Source organism: Cavia porcellus, unplaced genomic scaffold (genome assembly GCF_034190915.1).
Source record: "Cavia porcellus strain 051 isolate PalLab524CR breed Dunkin Hartley unplaced genomic scaffold, mCavPor4.1 scaffold_2, whole genome shotgun sequence".
Classification (NCBI taxonomy): Eukaryota; Metazoa; Chordata; class Mammalia; order Rodentia; family Caviidae; genus Cavia; species Cavia porcellus.
The window spans coordinates 72,083,002-72,103,808 of record NW_026947485.1 but is presented as its reverse complement, the minus strand read 5'-3'; the positions used below and the strand labels follow the sequence as shown (position 1 = coordinate 72,103,808).

At 40.9% G+C, this 20,807-nt stretch overlaps 1 protein-coding gene across 6 annotated transcripts in view; it reads right to left on the bottom strand.

Annotated features, from left to right (window-relative positions):
- Ntrk2 (neurotrophic receptor tyrosine kinase 2) overlaps positions 1-20,807 on the bottom strand; it is a 346,711-nt gene that overhangs the window by 151,612 nt on the left and 174,292 nt on the right. For 3 of the 6 annotated variants that reach the window (XM_063243697.1, XM_063243700.1, XM_063243706.1), the window contains 2 exons: positions 15,517-15,564; positions 9,719-9,907 (listed from right to left, as the gene is read on the bottom strand). In XM_063243697.1, the coding sequence (XP_063099767.1) occupies positions 9,719-9,907; positions 15,517-15,564 (237 nt within the window). Of the gene's footprint in view, positions 1-83; positions 6,005-9,718; positions 9,908-15,516; positions 15,565-20,807 lie in introns of those variants that run through there. The other 3 variants (XM_063243709.1, XM_063243714.1, XM_063243701.1) reach the window with 3 other exon arrangements.

Genomic DNA, 20,807 nt, shown 5'->3' with positions numbered 1-20,807 from the left:
GAGGAATCTTAACACTGAATTATATCCTCAAGTCTGTGCAAGAATAATTATTCATGACAAAACCAGACGGTGGAGACCACAGATCAGACACTCTTGTCTTTATTGGTATATGTGTTTGGCTCTGAATGATCAACTACATCACAAATTGATAAATACACCACAGATCTCATTGCACAAACATGGCTATACAGTGAAGAATTCCAAGTTTCACTCATCACTCATATGTGGACCAGCTCTGAACTTCTGAACATAATAAGAGAACACAAGTCTTATCTTGGGCCTATTTTCTTGCGTTAAATATGAGAAAGGGAAATGCATTGACACAACATCCAGAAATGACCTGCTGAGATCCCATCCCAGCAGAGCTTGGTCCTCCCCAGAGAGACCAGAACTACAGGGTGGCAAGCAGCACAAGGATCCTGAGCTATAAGGGAGAGGCAGCAAAGCCTTTTGAAAGGATCACAGTGACACCCAGATGTGGCACCCATGAGCAGATGTGTCTCCTTGAGGAATCTAAATGCATAATACATCCATCCAAAGTTGTCCCTGTATAGCAACAGTATGGTGTCCCTTGAACTAATCCTTTAGCCCGACATCCCTTCCCAACACACACCAAAGCTTATAACTCACATGGAGACAAAAGGAAGCATGAAAGCTTCCAATAATATGGATCTTCTCAAGGAGAACCAAAAACATATTGGGATATTACCAAGGATGATGCTGATGTATTTAAGTCTTAGACACAAATCAAGCAAAGATCTACTTACATTAAAAATTTAGGGCATAATTTGAAGGCTATAACAGAGTGTAATTAGCCCAAAGTGTGACTCAGAAAGATAGTGTTAGTATTATTCCCTTGGCTATGTAACCAGTGTCTTCCTTTCTAAAGTTCAGGAGTTCAGAAATGTAAGGTTTAACTAATCACCACTACTATCTTATTAGTAGTTTAAGTGTGCTCCTCTTTCAAATCCAGTATCTTCCAATGAAGATCAAGGCAGGGCTCCAGGAAGCCAAACATTTTGCATATATATGGAGGAATTTTACCCCCATTCAAAACAAAAGATTCTTAAAAGAGTCACCCTAAAAACACACCCTCAAATAGCTTTTCAGAGTAAAAGAACAGCCCTCGGTAAGTCAGGCTCAGGAAGCAATAGGAATTCACAGTGCTGCCTGTGCTCTCAGGAAACAGTATTAGCAGAATTAGGAGCTAAGAAGAAATATGAGCATAGTTTCTGAATCCTAAGATAAAGCAAAAGAGGGAGGGTGGAAGGACAAGATAGACAAAGAAATATATATTCATAGAAGAAAAACCATGAGAGAGAAAAATGAAACCAGTTAGGTCACCTTCCAGAGTGTTCTATGAATAGAAATGAGGAGCACGGGTTCTGCTCCCCGGTAGACTGGAGAGTCCCTCTGATCTTAGTGACAAGCTGAAGGCCCACTCACTTGCAAAAGTAAACTCTAGAGGGAAGGGCTCATGGAAGAGACTTAGTAGGCATTAAAAGTACAAATAGATCTGAAAATGCATTGTTTCTATATGAAGACAATCCAGCTGACTGCTCAGTGAAGACACCTCTGTGCATTTTGACATATCATGAAATCTTCAGAGAACACATTCCTGAAAGTGGAGACTAGGTATTCCAATACAATTACATAGTGCGGGGCTTTATCATGTCCCCTCTGTATCAACCACATTATTGGAACATTAGAAAAATGGCCCTCGGTCTTAAGGCCATTATTATCTAATAATGAGCTTGGGTTCCCACAGCTGAAGAAATATGCTACACAAAAGCCACAGATAACAAGAATGTAGACATCTACTTACATACAGCATAGGCAGTGAATAATACAGCGTATGTGGTGACTGGTAGAGATAGTATAGAGATTAGGCCTGCATTACTGTGTCTTTTTGAGGTTCTTTTTTATTTTTGCTTCAAAAGCACACAGCTGCTGTCTCTTAAAAATCACAACAATCTATTTGTTGTAAACTCATGTTGGAGCCCATCAGCCTTAATATTACCAGGAAGGATGTCACACCATCACACAATTAATGCATAGCACTTTTCTAGAGCTCCAGTGTAGGACCAAATGCCTGAACCTCTGAAAGAGGAAGCCTTCCATGGTGGAAAATCTAGGGACTTCTGCACATCAACTCTGTCAAATTTGGGTGAGACCGAATGACCTGAAGGAGACCTCAGTTCATCAGAGAACCCTGTCCAGTCCAAAAGTCTCAAGTGGAAGGAAAGGCATCCTTAAATATGGAAAGCATATTGAGCTTCATGCACCTTGCACTTTTGGATGAACACTCTCACCTCCATTGAAGGAGCTAGCTAGGGAGAGTGAAGGAAGAGGAAGACAGTGATCACAGGCTTCAGGGAAGCAACTCACTGCATTTGGAATCATCCACAGCATGGACCCTAAAGCAGGGCCCTCAGTCTGCCTTATCAGAACAAGGGGGCTTCCACTTCCTGAGCCTCTCCAACCCACAGTGCAGGCTTCATGTGCTCCATGACACTCATCATGTAAGAGCTGAGCTAAGTATAAGACTCCTCCAGACCAGACCTGATGTGGCCAGCATGTCCAGCCCCTCAACTCCATCTTAACCCCTGTGTATCACAAAGAAAACACCAAATACGAAACAGGACAGCATATATCTCATGAATTTCTGTGAACCTTTCAGCACCATCCAGCAAAGGTGAACTATTACAGAGGGATAAGATGAACAAAGTGCAGTATAGAGAAAACATCTAGTACAGATAAAGGCAAGGCACATACAAATGATAACAACAGTTGTCTCTAATGTAGGAATTATAGGTAGGTTTTTTTTTTTCACCTTTGTTTCTTATCTCATCTAAGTTTTCCATTATAATTTATATTATTTGTTCTAATTTTTAAATGTTTTATTTCAGGGCACTCAAAGGCATTTTGGGTCAACCAGACTTAATTTTGTCTTATTAGCAGAAATCATCAGATCTACACTAATTGGTGACCAACTTATTATGCTTTGCCTGACACCTTGCTGGTATTTAACCTGAAATTCTCATGCCACGATCAAACCTGACTGAGCAGATATACTGATAGTTATACTCTGATTTCATTCCTGAACATGTGTACTATCTTCTACTTTCCCTTCTATGTGTGAAACCAAACATTCGCCACTAGCAGAAGCACACAGCATTCCCTCAGAGGCAGAAAGCAGTCCCAAGCAGAGGACCAAACAGGTGCAGCTGTTCCTTGAGCTGTGGCTTTCTTCTCAGCTCTCCAAAGGCTGCTGTTGCTCCCATCTGGGACTGAGCCAAGGAATGCAGCCACCTTTGTATACACAGCAACCTGGTGGTGCTGAGAAGCCTTTCTCTCCCTATTCTTTACTGTGTATGGCATGTTACAAATTCTTCTTACTGCCCTTCCAGAGAAGAAACAATTATCAAGAAAAGGAAAAACAAAACAAACTCAACTCAACTGAAAAGAACCCCTAGAACCTCAGGGAGCATAAAAAAGAGCATGGACACACCTCAGAAGGAGAGCCAGCCTGATGCATAATCCTAGAAGAAGCCTGCACGTGGTGGTTACCATCCTGTGATGGCAGAGTCAGTGAAGGTGAAGATATGTAGCATTAGAAGGTGAAGATAATGTGGACTACACTGGATTATAATGGCTGCCATGAAGGGATCCCACCAGGTGGCTTCTGTTTTATGCAAGGGAGTGCTCAATGGTTTGAAATATCTGTGTCACAGGAGTTTCTGAACAACATAGGTGGCTTCTCTGTATTTGCCTTTGCTGAACCTGACCAAGCTGAAACCCAAATCGGGGTACAGTTTGATTTGGTTCTCTCATCTGATACACATGTTCCTGTCAGGCTGAGCCTCAGGAAATATCCAAAACAAATGCATTCTGATCCTTCGTCCTCTGGGATCAGAGGACGTCATTGATGATTTGATGAAACTAGACTGAAATGACTGATGAGTGCAGGATCCATAACTCCATCTTGGTTGGCCAATGATATAGAAGTAAACAGTCTGCAGAATATCATTATGCATTTCTTCCCTTTTCAGTCATGATATGTAGCATTAGAGCATTTTCTGCAAGAGGTATAGGAATTCTACAATAGGGTGGCATTTCTGTTTTGATAACAGTAATATGACCCAGTGGCCAAATAAATGCTCCAAACATGATTTCACTTAGTTGTGAATGTATTTGAAAACTGCTTTGATAACAAATCTTTATCTCAGTGGAATTTATAACATGACTTACATTTTAAATGTAATTATGCAGCATGTGTTCATTTCCTTTCTTGTAGGGAATGAAAGATGCTTTTCAGAGCACTTATACGGGAGCTTCTTAGCTTCTCCTTTGGAGTTGAAAGGGAATATAATGTCAAATGAATGTAGCTAGCAATGGGGTACTGTGGCACTGTGAGGGAAACAGAATTATATTGGGACCTACAAAGTGCCGAGGATGTGCCATGATGGTCCCACGGGACGAGCTGCCTACCCAGTGTGCCATAAATGAAGCAGTTTCTAAGGATCTGAAAATAACTGCATTCTCTCTGTCCTGATACTCATGCTGAGTAGAATAGACTTCGCTTACATTAACGTGTAGGCTTAGGCCTTCAAAGCATACAAACAGTTCCCAAAGCAGCTATTATTTGGCCAATTAAATGCTTGGGAGAAAGCATATCTTTGAAAGACAAAATTAGTAGACAAAGGACAAGAGAAAGTGCTAAAGTGATTGCTTCCAACTGTTTACAAATCCTATTCCTGATCACCAAAACAGACCTTTCAGTGAAGTTTTATAATAACCTCAGACAACTCTCAGGACTCCTGTTCTTTGATCTAGTGAGCTCCTGGGGCCTTGTATGTAATTCAAGATTTTTGGTCATGTATACTCAAAATAATTTTGCAAATATGTTCAAAACCTCTGCAGTTCTGTGAAAAATATCACCTATGTTCCCTACCTTTGTTGCTAGTACAATGGCAAAGTAGGCACGGCAGTCAAGAAGAACAGGATAGAATTTCTGTGTAATAGTTTCAATTGCCATTCAAACTCTGCTTCCCTTTATAACACCTTATTTCCCAGCTGTTCCATGAATCTGTGCTTGCCTATGTAAGTGCCTAATAAGCACGTAACCAGTGGGAAGATACACACGCACTCACTAATACCAAGAGAAATATGGCACATTCTGGAAGAAATCAGAAAGTACCCATTTAATTCCTAACAGAATAAAAGTGAGGAAAACATAATTCTTTATATGCATGTGCAACAGGGAGTTACTAGCCCTCGGTAGGCACAGAAAGCAAGTGCTACAAGAACAAATACATACAGGTACATATGTTGAGATAATTCTAGTTGAATTTAGGCCCAGGGCCTAGGAGCCTAACTAATTTACAACACTGTCTTATAAAAGACACAGCTTTAGGAACACCAATAAGTCTATGGATCTAATGTAGTCCCACCCTTCAAGAGTCAACCCAAAATTGATGATATGGAAGTTTTGCTGGTTAACATATTTGTTTTGTGTTTGTTTTTCTCAGATCAGAAGGTGTGTTTCCATTGTACCCTGTCAAAACCTTTTCCAGCAGTCAAGGAGCCAAGTTTGTAAATCCTACTGGGAAACCAGCCCAGGTTGTAAGATGACATGGTTTTCAGACATGTCTAAACGGACTGGCTGATTAAGGACCAACTCCAGACTTGATGTGGCTGAGCTCATCAGCTCCATCTTGCCATTCTGATTGGTTGAGGAGATGGTCTACAGTTAAGTGGCACAGCACTTTGAGGGGTTAGTCATAGAGCACACTGCTTTGTCTTTGGAAGGCAACTTCTTGCTTGGCTAGATTTTAGAAGCTAAGGAGTGACGTCAAGATGTTGTCTGGCCAGAATTTGCGGATAACCATAGAACTCTTCTCCTCCATCAGGCATGGATTTAGCCTCCTTTAGTTCCTGCAGGGACACAGGAGCCTCCAAATAGCAAATTATTATCAGGCGGTCTTGGGGGAACCTCTGGGCCCTGCAATAAAGTAGACAAACTTGCTATTGGAAAGTGCTCGGGAGCAATTCAGCCCTATTCAGATTGCTCTAAAATCCTGCAAACCATCTCTGGACTTTAGAAATGAAAATTAGTACATAGCTCCCAGTAGTGAGAAAGTACTTCATGCGGGGGACAAAATTTTTCATCATCCTTCACATAAACAGTCTTATGCATTACTTAAAGAAATCTTGTTTGATCATTTCTATTAGGTTGTTTTTATTTTTTAAACAGAGCTTTGTGAGTATTGAGGCTGTATCACTTTAAATAAGCCACTTATGAGCATTATCCGTGAAATAAAGCATTTACTTCGGTTGCACAGTGTTTTAGGGTATAAGGTGGAAGACCACAAATACGCAGATTAACATGCTTTGTCTTGTGTTTGTGGACAATGTTTAACTCACCCTGATGTATTCTGATTTACCCTACCTAGTGTTTTAAATATTGGGCAATTCAAATGAAATAATAAATACCCATACTTTTTTCCAGAAAAATGGAGAGTTTGGTAATATTATGCTTATGCTCCCATAGTGCTTCCAGTGTTCTACAGCATTAGTCTGACCAAACCTATTTTTCCTGTTGACCTTCCAGAGCCTTGAAGGTCAAGGGAATGTAAGACCTTTCCATACCTCACCAATCCCACTGCTTAGTCACTGCTTTGAGATTATGTAATTACCTAATATTGACCATCCCCATGAGGTTCTCTGAAGGCAGGGAATAAACTGTCATTACTGTAGAATCCCCAGTTCTTAGCACTGTAGAAGTATTATAGATAACCAGCAAATAATCAGTGAATTGCAATATACTATCTATGTTAGAATATTACAATTCAGTGAAATGAAATGAAAGTCACCTTTTGTAAAGTAAGGTCTATATTCTAAAGTTAACATCTTTGAGTAGCAACAGTAAACACATCAACTTGTGACCCAAGCCTCTGATGGATCTGGAAGGATGAATATAACATACTAAAAAATATTATAGTTTTCTTTAAATCGGAGAAGTATTCTAAACTGTCTCTTTTTTCCAGATACCACCTGCACAAACTTCCTGGAAAAGTGCTTCTTTAAATGTTATTTAAACTTAGTTTATTAAAAAGTATTCAGTGAAAATCACTTAATTAAAAAAACTCTCGAATTTTCATGGGCCTATAGCAACAAATTCTTCTGTATGTCTGGTCTGTGCATTTTGAAATATTTTAACTAATCGATGACTGCAACTAGCATATCTGAAGAATGAATTTTAGTTAAAAGCTTATTTCTGCTAAAATTGTTATCTCTGCTTAGATTCAATAATCTAGCATTAAAAGCATGTCTAACAAATAGTATGCAATCAAATTTGATAGGAATAAAATCAATGAAAAGTGCTGAGTCATCTGTGTTGCAAGTTTGCTAGGAATTGCTATTTCAGTAATACTCACATTTGACCAGCATCTGGCCAACATCCAAGGAGCGGCATGTGCCCCACTATGCTAGAAAAGCTCTACAGCGACAGTGCTGCTCTCCAGGAGTTTACAACCTAACCTCGATGAGACTGCACAGGCACATACACTAGAGCACTCATGTTTATTGCTGAGCAAGAACTGACAGATGCATTGAGGAAAACTGAAAAAAATTATGAGGTAAATAGTGACATTTAGGAAAGGGTGAAGGGAAGGAGAAAAGTAAATTTCTTCATTTCCATCTCCTTGAAAAAGTCTCCATGGAAGATGTGTGTTATTTAAGTATTCTTAAAACTATCGAAGAGTGTATCATGCTTGGTAACTGAAAACAAATTTTCCTGGAACAAGGAATGGCTGCAAATACTGGCCCAGCAGAGGACTTTTTAAAAAAGAAATGGTCAGGGGAGCTCTCTAGTCCAGTCAGTTGGAGACCAGAAGCTGGGGAAAGGCCACTGGTCTCTACAACTCTCTTCCAGTTCCTTTTAAGCAGGGGTGACACAGGGTGGCTGAAGAGTCTCTAAAAATTACCAAAATGTTTGCAAAAATCTCCACGGACTCAAGCTGATGGAGACGATGTCTGAAGAAGTCCTTTTAGGACTCTTAACAACAAGTCAGCACTTCTGGCATAGCACCAAGCTTGACAGCATCCAGCACAGCTCCTTCTAAGGGGTTCTCACCTACTGCTTTGTTTGCTATTTTGCTTTCATACTCATTTGTTCATTTTTCTTACTGGATATGTTGGGTTGATGGTATCTGCTAATTTTTCAGATTTATCTGTCCCGTTGAAAAAGAAAGCAAACTTTGTAAGGGCATGTTGATTTTAGTCAACCTCAGTTGCAGTACACCCTGGAACTCAGAGCTCTGTTCCCATGGAGAGCAGTCCAAAAGATCACGAAATTTCCCATCATGGCTTCCTGTTTTGTTCTCCTCCATGTTTGAACACTATACATGCAGAACATATCAAGAGCTTCTAGAGGATGCCAGTCTCATCAAAGAATGCTCCTTTTAAGCAATCCCTCCATTCATCTTGTTTACACCACAATAATATTTGAATTAAAAATGTACTTGACTTCCAATAACACCACTAAGTTCAAAGATCTCAATATTCTTTACACATATCTTTCTACTTTTCTTGTCATATAACAAATTTAACTAAAATCTGTGCAGGTCCATTTCACACATAAAAATTTGTAATATTGTTCTTTCTCACACTTAACCTCAAATCCAACTGTAAACACACTTCAAGATAAATGAGAAAAAATAGGAAGAAATTACAGATATTTCCTTATATATCAACAGATCTGACACTCATTGCTAGGCCTTGACATGCCGTGCGCGTTCTCAGCAGAAGGTCAGTTCAATTTGCAATACCTTTACCTTACTTGGAAGCAGGGCAAGGGAGTAGCACTTAAGACAGAATAAGAACTTGCAAATAGATAGAAGATACGTAGTGCCAGGAAGCCCTGGGATCTGGATCACTGAATGTCTTGTCTGCATGGCCTGTTATTTACATATGAAGGGAAAGCTGGAGTACAATGGCAGGAGATTGCCTCTCTACTATAGTATTATAGTCTCAGTCTTCCTCAAAGCTGTGATACAAATTTTATATTCAGAAATGGCTTAGAAGACAAAATAAGGACCCTGAGAAAAACCCTACACTTGCTAAGGGAGGGTAGTGAGTTAATTTTGCATGGAAAAAATGTCAGCCTATTTCACATGCACATCATCTGCTGCAAGGTCTCCTTGCTGGTGTGGCATCATGATAAGGCCAGATGCTGGGAACCCAGACTGAAAGAAGAGCACAGAACTACACGAATTGATACAATCTGTGTGTAACACAGCACCCTCTCCACTACCTAGGCTGCATATTTTAATTACTTTCAATAAACCAGATTTAAATTGCATCAAATGATTTTCATCTATAACTGATGTATCTACATTCTAAAGATACTTCTGGTTTTTGTCTCTTTCTCCAGATAAGCATGCCTTGATTCCAACTTCATGTTGCCAAGCTTTTGAAAATAGATCCCAAGAGAAGTCAGTGTCTCCCCAGAGCTTTCATCCCACCAGGAGACACACTCTTGTGAATTCCATAAGCCAGCAACTAAAAAAATCTCCTCCATAGGCCGAAAGCAGCAGGAATCCTGAGACATCTCACTGCCCTGACCCCATCAGCCTTCGTAGGAGCTCAGATAAAAGTGCTCACTGACAAGCTATGCAGCACAAAGGGGCTGACCAGTATAAACAAGTGTACTTACATGTGTCTGGCTTGAGCTGGCTGTTGGTAATGCCAAAGTACTGAGGATTCTCAATGACAGGGATCTTGGTCATCCCAATGATGACAGCATCTGGGCCACCCTCTGAAGAAGATGGAGTGTTGCTCCCATTAGAGATGTGGTGCAGCGGGCTGGCAGAGTCGTCATCATTGCTGATAACGGAAGCCGGGCCTAATATCAAGAAAATAAAAATATTCTCTTATAATTTAGTGGCTTCAATTGGGCTATAACTCATGTGCAGAAAATTCATCAAGTTCAGCTACACAATTCAGTGAGTCTTGGTGCATTCAGAGTTGTGCAATCATCACACAATCTAATTTAGGACCTTTTCATCACTCCGATTAGCACTCATTCCCCACTCTCTGCATACTGAGTGAAGGCATTCCTGAATTTACTCTCCAGCTCTGTGACTTTACCTAGTCTGGAATTTCATATAACTGGGATCATATCATATATTCCCTTTAAAACAGAGTTATTTGTCATAATGTGTTTGAGGCTCCTCCATATTGTAGTATGTGCTCCCTTTTATTCCAATTAATACTCCACTATATGGATATGCTACATTTTGTTTATCCATCCATGGGAAAATATTTGGGATATTTGTACTGTTGGGCTATCAGGAATAATGGTACTGGGAACATTCACATACAAGTTGTACGTGGATACATGCTTTCATTTCTCTTGGGTGGAATACGTAACTCTGTGTTTAACATTTTGAGGAACTACCAAATTGTTTACCAAAGAGGCTACATCATTTATATTCCATACACACCCAGTGCTGTATGAGGGCTCTAGATTTTTCCACTTTCTTCTCCTGTCATTTAGTGTTCAGCTTTCCTCTGCTCTGTGAGCACCTTCAGAACACACTCACTGATACCCCCAGCATGAATTAGATCCGTATTTCACAGGGCACTGAAACTCATGCTAGGATCTTGAAGATTTGTTTCCCATCTCCATTCTGGACAAGTCATTTATCTTCTTCGTACCTTTCCATGTGCCTACAATGGTAAAATGTGCCAAGTGATATCTGCTTGCTATTTTTGTAACTATTCTTGGCACAATTTCTGCTCTTTGCTAATACAGGTAATACGGGAGTGGAATGAGACTAAATTTAAATGTGCCCAATGCATATGAATTACAACTAGGTATTGTTAGGTGCACTCTAGTTGCAGGACTAAGAATACTTTGGATTGTCCTATTACCATGTTCCTTGTCCTCCACATTCTGTGAATTCCTGTGACACTTTTGTTTACAAAGTACTTTTATAACAATGAGTTGGCCCCATGGTAAAGCTATGTACTTTGCTTTAATCAGTAATATTATTTATAGAGTTATTACATGGATGCTTTTATATTAAAGTAATAGTCACAGAGTTTTTTTCATACAAAATCTAAATTATTTCAACCCCAAACCCCAGAACATATATGCCAATACATATTTAACCTACCATACATAGTGTTTATATATATAAAATACTACATGTCCTGCCAGTATATGCAAGATTTACTACTGTATATTGTGTCTGAGCAATTTATTTATCAACTACTGAACTCCTACTACTTACAGTCAAAAATAGATCTACAGTCTATAGCTTTATGCTTAAGCTTCAAAACACTTAAAATAACTTATGGCAGATATTCCACACATGGAAAACAGGTAAATCCTGTTAGACATACATTTACACATGTGTCTGAGAAGCAGATCCCCAAGCATGACAACTGATGTAAGTCAAGAGAAAGGTGGGAAATGAAAATGATAGAGAAGGTAGATAAAGAGGAGCGAAACCAAGGCCACTGCCATCCTAAGGAAGGAAAAATCTGAATTTTCCCTGTGCAAGGGAAGTGTTTTAACACTCCCACAGCACACATACACACACAAAGGAGCTGTGGTTCAGTACTTTCTCACATTCTCTCCCTTTTCTCTGACACTTAAGTACTTCAGTGAAAGACATAACAATTCTCAAGACAAAGGCTGTTTTGCCAGAACCTATGATGCAACTTTGACTCCCCCATTCAATACAATGATAATCCATCCCCCAACCTCCAAGACCATTTCTTGTTCATATGGGGATTATCAAAGTTTACAGGGATAACAATTGGACATTCCCTAGCTAGTTATGTCTTAAACAAATCTTGCAGGAGGAAGCCAACTGCTATTATAGATAAATTTTCAAGCATTCTCTCAATAGAATGTGCATTTAAGTTGCCTTTAATGATATGCCCTTGCTTAATTCTGCAAACAAGTCGTCACACAACCAATTTAGAATCTTCAAGCAAAGCAAGCCTAACAGCCATACTCATCTGGAACTTTGCTTACCTGTATTAGCAAAGAGCAGAAATTCTGCCAAGAATAGCTACAAGAACAAGTTCTTTCTAATATCTCCAACCATCCCTATTGTTTTGATCTTCTCTCTGACAGGCTTAGATCGCCCAGATTTTAGCCAGAGATGGAAAATGGAGATGCACTGTGCTAAGGTTTCTGCATGTTGTCAATCAAGCTTCCCTGCCAGTGGTTCTCCCATTTGAGCAGCTGTCCTGCGATGTTACCAAAGCAGACTATACCTATGGCTTCCATAGGAGCTGCAGTGAAGGTTGCGCAGTTCTCAACAGATTCTAGGCTCCATCTTTACCTGCAAAAATGTATGAGTTGTCGTTTTCATGAATTACCACCTTCTGTAAAGAAAGCCAGAAATATTCCTTTCGGGAGTCTCAGGAAGGGTTAGAAATGCATCAACCTCTTTTGTGTATCACTGATTACCCTACAGCCCAAGGCAGGATGCAAACATTACAGCAATGTTCAGTTCTAAGGAGGTTGACACCCACAAGATAATCTTGAGATTCCTTCAGGAATTCAGGCTCTGAATCATTACCAAGTACACAGAGGTACTCTTGCTAGAGTCCAACCAAGGGACTCACTCTGCTTCTCCTTCTCCATCAAGAGTTGTCCTTGCCTGTTCTCTCCAATTAAATCCCTAACTCCAATGTAAAAGATTCCAAAGGAATAGCTGTTTGGTGAGGAAGCTGGGGAGTGGTTAAGTACAGAAGTGATATAAAGCACAAAAGGTGAGTTTTCAAAATGAAAGTTGCTGTAGACAGATCAGAGCAGCACAACCCTCAGCAATTCATCATGCAAGGTATTAATTCCAGTGTTGTTTCCTTCATTACTGATGCTCCAAAACATCTACCTGGAAGACTGACCAGACAGGAGGGTGCAGAAAGTAAGCCCTTTCCTCTACCAGCCTTTTGGTATGAGGTAATGCAGACACAGCGACGACGTCAGGAGGCGAAAAGAGCTCCCCACAGGAAAAACGCAGGTCTGTATAATCGTTCTGTGCCCTCCATGAGATGTGCCTTCATGGGTCTGCATGTGTACTCAGGAAGACACCCATGAAGAAGATAGGCAAAGTCAAAACCACACTACGGTACGGTACAAGAAACTCGTATGAAGACTTGACTGTGTGTCATGATGTTAACACAAAGTTTTTAACCACGGAATATAATTCATACTCGCTGAGTATGGAGTAGATAGTTCTAATAACTGAGCTGACAAATATGAGTTATGCCAAGAAACACTTCCAACCTATTTTTATTTTAATATATCATAGGTATAAAGCGGTATTTTTTTCTCTTACCAGAGTTTCTTGGTTACATAGTCTGCACTCCTATTTAGACATTTCTAAGCTTAATTTAGACTTATTTTCCAGAAAGGGAGAAGGTCATCTGGGGAAGAAGTGTCATTGACTCAGTACCAACGAGACTTGAAAGAGAGGGGAGAGATAGATTACTACTCTTGAGCAGGAGTATTAACCATGCCTTTTATTTTCTCTATTCTGAGGATTTGATACCTGGGACCCTGCTAACAGTGGGATTCTGGCCAGTTGCTAAAGCCAGTAAATACTGTGTCTGCAAGTGCATCTCTCAGTCAAGACACAATCTGCCCCTCCAAGCCCTTTCTTATCTGGACCTCACATGCTAGCCACTGTGGACTTAGCCTAGCTGGCTCAGGGCCAGGTACCTGAAAATGCAGGAGAGACACTGTGCCCAGAATCCACTGCAGTGGCTCTCAATGGCCAATCCTAAGCATGCTCACTCCGTCTTGCCCCTGCCTTCTCATGGAACCCGTGTTGGTCCTTGCTCTGCCTCCCAACAGGCTACAGGGCCCTGTGTGTAGCCCTCTGTGGGTGGAAATGTCTCCTCCTGGGAACTGAGCAGTATCTATTTTCAGTGGCCATCATCTCCAGAACTGAGTAACAAATGGCCTCTCAGGGTCATAGTGGTACATCCTGAAGAATGCTTTCTGCTGTGGCTAAAAGGGTGAAAGTGTAATTTTGAAGCTTTCTAGAGACAAGAACATTCTGCAGTGCAAATTGGTTTGGAAAAAGTGCAAGAGGTTACAGGATTTGCTATTAAGTGGAAGGAAGAAGGCACCATCGTGCAGCACTGCTGTGGGAGGCTCTCCTCTCTCTCTCTCTCTCTCTCTCTCTCTCTCTCTCTCTCTCTCTCTCTCTCCTCTCCCTCTCCATCTTCTTTCCCCCTCCCTCTGCCTCCTTCTCTCTCTCTCTCTCTCTCTCTCTCTCTCTCTCTCTCTCTCTCTCTTTCCCTCCCAACACCACCACCATGCAAGTCCTAATGCAGGACACCTGTGAAGCCTCCCAGGCAGGATTAGTTACTCTGCTATCTGTCTGCAGAGCAGAGACAATTGGCCAGCCATGTCTGAAAGCTCCCATAAGGAGCAGCCCAGAGGTCTTGCTGGCTGAGATTTGCACTTTTCTTTTCCTTGTTAAGAGCTTTGATTTTGAATCTCTTGGGCTGCTCAGGGTCTGGGTGACTTTTCCCCCTCCAGGCCCCATCTGGTCAATCTGCTTCTGACTGGGCTCAGCCCACTGGGCTGTACTGAGAAAGGCTGCTTTACAGAACAAAGTTTAATGTTAGGTTCAAAAAAGGGAAAGGAAACAAGTTTCCCTACATAGATAGGACAAACAAGTAAAGGGCAGATGGCTTTCCCTTTCTTTGTAGTCATACTTATGACCAACTCTGCTACCAGAAGAAATACCAACCAACAACAGAAACTGCCCACCATGCTCAGATCCCGGAAACTCCCATGAGTGATATAAAATAGTCTGTCTTCTTCTGCCTTCTCTACAATCTTCACTTGTTGTCTCTGTACCCACAGAAAATACTGAATAGATTGAGGGGCCTGGGGTCACACCTGATTTCATTCCTAATGATGAGCTCTATCAGTCTCATTACTTGGTTAGCTACAAACTCATCCTTTCAATTGTCAGCACATACTCTGAATGCCAGGAAGGGGATGTAATCAAGCACAAATCACAATGCTGGACTTCAAAAGCAGTTTTAAAAGAAAAATGGCCACAAATGAGCAGCTGATTCACCAATTCAGAGCCCTGTTACACCTTGGCCAATGGAACAAAGAGCCAAACTCATCTAAGCCAGCAGTGCAGCCACAGTGCACAGCGTGTAGAGCTGCAGCATAGTTGCAGTTTCTGTCTTTAACCTAAAAAGCACATCACTGTCTACAACGGACACCATTCTGCATGTTAAAACAAGCCAACTCTGAAAATGCAAAGCCATTTACTGAACTCAATTAGCAAAAGTAATACCATTTCTGGAAAAAAAATAGATTTCCTTCTTCAACAAATCAGAAGCCAGGAATATAGGAAATGGGTCAAGGACCAAGGAATGTGAACAGGATCTGAGCACTTTCATCCGAATTAAACAAGAGGAACTCATGACTTATCCAAAGAAGGAAGCACTACTTACCAACACCTTGTCTTGATTTTACTTTCCCAAATCCAAACCATGAGAAATCTGAAAACCACAACAAAACATAAAATAAACTTCGAAACACAAGTGTATATTAAAGGCAGTCAGCACCATCCTTAACCAGATAATTGAACAAACCCTCCACCCAAAATAAGAAAAGCTTAAAGAAGAAATGAATAAACAAAAACACTGGGAACCAAGACTTTCTTTCCAACACGTGGAAACCAACCCTAGGATATTTGCATGAAGACTTATTTCTCACCCTGAGAACACAGAAGAAAGTTCAAGTTGGAAAACAGATAGCACTCTGTTTTTAAAAATGCTAAAACGCAGAGTGAAGAGTTCTGTGCTATTTTCCTTATTTCTAATTTTCTTTCTTGCCCAAGTGGAGAGTGTCTTGCCCACTACTGAATCTACCGGGAAAGGAATAAAGACTCACAACATTTTTGATAAAGAACTATGGTTCTGCACCAGAGCCATGTGGGAAAATAATGGGGGAAAACAGGTCTGAGGTGGACAGAAAACACACACACCAGGAAATCTCATGGGAGAGCTGACATATGGGGTGAATTCAAAAGCAACACACTTGGGTTCCTAATTCTATATGGATCCTCACTACTGGCTTGCAGTGTGATGGTGGTTGGCAAGCACAGCCCCAGGCCTTTGACAACACAAGGCTCTGCTAGGCATGTATGAGGAAAAAATCCCAGGTGTTTGGGACAGAAGGTCTCTAGTGAAGATTGTCCCTGGGAAATGTCTATTGGGTCCCAGCTGTTCCCTTTTAGGTAATGTCCATTGGTTTCAACATGAATTCTGCACAGCAGGAAAACCCCTGGATATGAGATAAAGAGAATGGAACCCAAATAAATCACTATGCTCCTCTTCAATCATCTCAGTTCTGCAGTGATTTTTACAGACAGTAAAGATAAGAAGCTAGATAGAAAGAGAAGGGATTTAAGATAAACAGTATTTAAGAACTCCTATGTGTGCAAAGATGCCTTATGAAGTTGCTATGAAGATTGTTTCACTTTTTTCCCAGGTTTAAGCATAAGGTTTCTTCATTTCCTACAGCCTCAGACTTCCACCTTCAAAGCCAGGCTCTTCTGATGCACATCCCTCTGAACGCTTCCCCCCAGGCATGATGAAGATGGGAGGAAAGCCTAACCTCACCCAAAGCCAAATAAAAGAGCCCTTTGCAGAGAAGATGGTGAGCTTTGCAGCTTCAAATAGAGCAAGGCATGGATTTGATGATCACAGCTAACCTCATTCAAAATGGAGGACATTTCCTACTGGTGACTTTTTAATCTCTGTTTGGTTTACCTTTTCCAAAGTTAAATGAGAATGCCATCATGTCTTCAGTAAATGAAAGGATACATTTAATACTTTATGCAAAGCAGGTTTGTGTTAGAGGACTTCGCTCACCTATAGACTAATAAAAATATTCCCAACATGTTTAAGGTACGATAGGCTAAACTATGCTAGTTAGTAGATCAGGTACAATAAAAGCATCTTTGATGTATGATATTTTCAACTTAGAATGAGTATATCAGGGCATAATTGAATCATAATTAGAGGAATATCTGTGCTCACCATGAGTTGTCCAGTTATTGTGAAGTCACTTTCTCATCAGTAAGACACAATGCCCCAACTATTTCCAAGATGATAATATGTAATCTATTAACAGGTGATTTCTTACTGTTATGCTTTTTTTTGTAGTTCTGTATTATATGTAACCTTACACTGCTTTGTTTTGTTTTGTGTTTTTCTCTTTTTCCTCTTAAATAAAAAAAAAAAAAAAAAAAAAAAAAGACACAATGCCCCACATCCACAATTTAGGAAGGGAGTTTTATTTTGTCTCACAGTTACAAAGTTTCAGTCTGTATTTAGCAGACTCAAAGACAGAAACTGCAAGGTGGAAAGGAAGGGCCTAGGCCTGCTTTATCAGAATGCAGAGAGCCGAGAGGGTCTGGGGAGGGAGATACACCCTTCCAGGCCACACTCAGTAACTTGTCTCTTCTGACCAGACCCCGAACCCTAACAGTAAACTCAATCGATGAGTCATCATGGCACCCCATGATCCAAGCATCTTCCAAAGGCCTTCTGGGGGGCAGTCTAAATCTGATCCATAACACAGGATACACAGGGTGAGTATAAACAGATCATGAAAAACTGAGAAACAAAGAAAGGCTGAGTCAATCATTTGGATTTTTTTAGTAAAAATTGTGATGAGATTTTTAAAAAGGCAAGAAAAATCTATCTTAGGAATTCAGATGATGAAGATTAAATTTAGAAAAAATTGCTTTGGCTTCAGAGTAGAGTTCGGATTATGAGAGAGAAAAACTACATAAGAGATGGTTGTGAGGATTGATGGGAAATCAAATAGGAGAACACTGTGGCCTGAGCGAGGTGCTAGCAGGCGTACTAGCAAGGAGCGGCAGATGACTGACTGCCAGGTGAGGGGTGTGAGGAAGAGCCAGGGTAAGATAACGGCTCCTGTAGTGATGCTGCTTGTTAAGTCTCCGGGGAATGCAGAGAGGAAATCAATTTAGGGGTCAAAATAAGAACAATGGTTCAGTGCATGAATTCCAGAGACGGTGTAAATGTGGACAAAATGGCAAGACTGCGATAGTTCAGATCCCAAATGTCCTGTGCTGAATGCCACACTCCTGGCACTCTCTTTGCTCCCTGGCCATCTTTGCTCCCCCACATTCCCCACATGCTCACACCATGAGGTGTTACTCCCCGCAAGCCAGGAGTAATGTACCAGCCAAGGGTGGCCTGGAATCCCCTAAACTGTTAGCCAAAAAGAAAGCTTTTCTTTCTATATGCTGATTTTTTATCTAGTTATTTCTGTTACAGTGACAAAAAGCAAGCTAACACAGGCAAATGTCAGATGACAAAATGGCAGGTTTTAAGAGCCAAAATAGAGTGGCCCAAATTCTAGAGCCCAAAGATGTTCAGGCACCAAAAGTAGCCCCTTGTTATGGTTGATACATTATGTTAACTTGAGAAGTTTAGAAGTTTAACTGAACGGATCAGCAGGGAGCCCCAGCCTTACTTTGTAAATATTCTCTCTCATCCTGTACAAAGGAGGCAAGGAGATTTTGTGAGTGCTACACCTCCCCTGGAGCCAGGTTTGGGGAAGGGGTGGCCTATATACAATTTAAGAGAGAAAAAGAGGCTTGGTTCCCCCTTTTTCTCTGGCTGCTGTCTTAAAGTGTTGCCCCGGTGCCATGTCACCCTGCCTTGGAGTCAGATGATTATGGACTGAAACCTCGACAAACAGTGAGCTAAACAAACCTTTCCTTCCTTTATTCTGGGTGTCAGGTGTTTTGTCCCAGCAACAAGAGAAAAGTAACTAAGATACCCCTGTACTGAGGGTCAATTTCCTATTTGGGCACAGAAAGAAAACCTATTCCTGGAAGCTGCTGGTGCCTCGGCAGCTTTTTCATGGTTGAAGCAGTAGTTTTAAGACGTTAATCCTAAATTTCATTGGCAAAGTTTTCCCACTAGAAAAGAAACAATTTCTCAATTCCCCGTGATGTTTCCACCCACTGGGAGCAGAATCCTGCCAAACTTTCTTTTATTTTCTGTTTATAAGAGAAATGTTATTCACAGCAAAATAAAGGGCTCTTTCAAAAGCAAACAGTTGCAGTGAGCTCAAAGAATCCTCTCCATTTTGAAACCTAGACCGACAAAGATTCTAAATTATGAAATTAACCGATTAAATTTGTCTCATTTAAAGAGCAAAAAGCTCGCTCTTTTCCTTGACCACAGGGGAGGAACTTAATGGGGAAAAAGCACATTAATAGCTCTAAGATGGAACTTAAACCAAATAAAATAGCAAAACAGATTACTTTTCAAATGTCTCTCACAGGAAACAGCTACGGTTTAGGGAGGTGGAAAGAAGGACTTCGGAAGGTACTGAGGCAGGAGTAAGAGCCAAGGAGCCAGGAACAGAAAAAGGGAGAGACCTGACCTTCCCCGTAGGTGTGGAATTGCACAAACACTACATGTGATATTTAGAAAAGTTTTGATCTCAGGAGAATTCAGTTTCCAGATTTTTTCTTGAAGTTTCACAAAAATGCTTTAGTGCATGTGGAAAAAACAAACAAAACTTAGCTCTCATCCTTTTAATGCTGAGGAAATGAAAAGTTGCTGTGTTCTCAAATGAAATTTCTTTACACTTTAAATAAAACTCACCAGCCTGTTCCCTCAAGAAAGATGTCCTCACAGTGTGATGAAAGCAGATGGGAAAATGTGGTTCTCTGCAGAAAGACACTCACCTCCCTTCCTGGCTAGGCCTTCCTTTGGGGCACCCTGCAAAGAGGAGATCCAGCTGCTGAGCAGCAAGGAGCTCAGGAAGTGGCCAGAGAGACTATACCCAGCGTCTGAGTGCCTGTCACTTAAAAGAGCTACAGTGACTTGCTGGAGCGGAGGGAAGGAAAGCACAGGGTAACCTTGCTGACAAAGGAATCACTTCTCTCCCCTCTCGACGTATAATCGGAGTGAGTAATAGTTGATTTCAAATTAATTCCAGTTCCTCCGGGCACAGAACAGTGTAGTTTGGGGCCAACTTTCCACTTCATCTTTTAGTTAAGGATGTAACCTTTATAAAAGAACTTTCCATCTCCAGTCTGTGAAAAGCACTTGGTTTGAGTTAGACTGGTTCCAGAAACCATAACGTGAAAGATTCTTCCTCCCACCTAACCTTCATTCGACTTTATCCTTTCACTTCCCTCACATTCTTTATGTGATTTATTTCCAAGAAAAGTAGGTAGGCGTGGTGGTGCACATCTGATATCCCAGCAGTCCTGAGGCTGAGGCAGGAGGGACACTGTGAGTTTGAGACCAGCCTGAGCTACATAGTGAGTTCAAGGACAGCCTGAACTGCATGAGGCAACGCTGTCTCAAGCAAAAACAAACAAACAAAACCAGTAAAGTTAAACAGCTCCAGTTCCTATGTAACAAAAACAATTTGCATTCTGGCTGAAATCTTTTGTTCCTGATTCATAGCTAGATTATAGTTCCCAGAGTCCTTTGCAGATAGCAGCATCTATCCAAGCTAAACTCTAGCCAATTCAGGGTAAGCAGAGCAAGGAAGTGCCACCTCGTTTTTGTCTCAGGGACTTCGCATGAGTGCTGGCCGTGCTCCTTCCTCTCTGCCTGGTCAGCATGAAGAGCACATGTAAGGCAAACTACAAAGTTCTCACTGATAGAAGAGGGATGTTTTGAGTAGGAAACTTCTCCTACCTATTTCTTCCAAAGGCTCAATAATGCTCACTTTT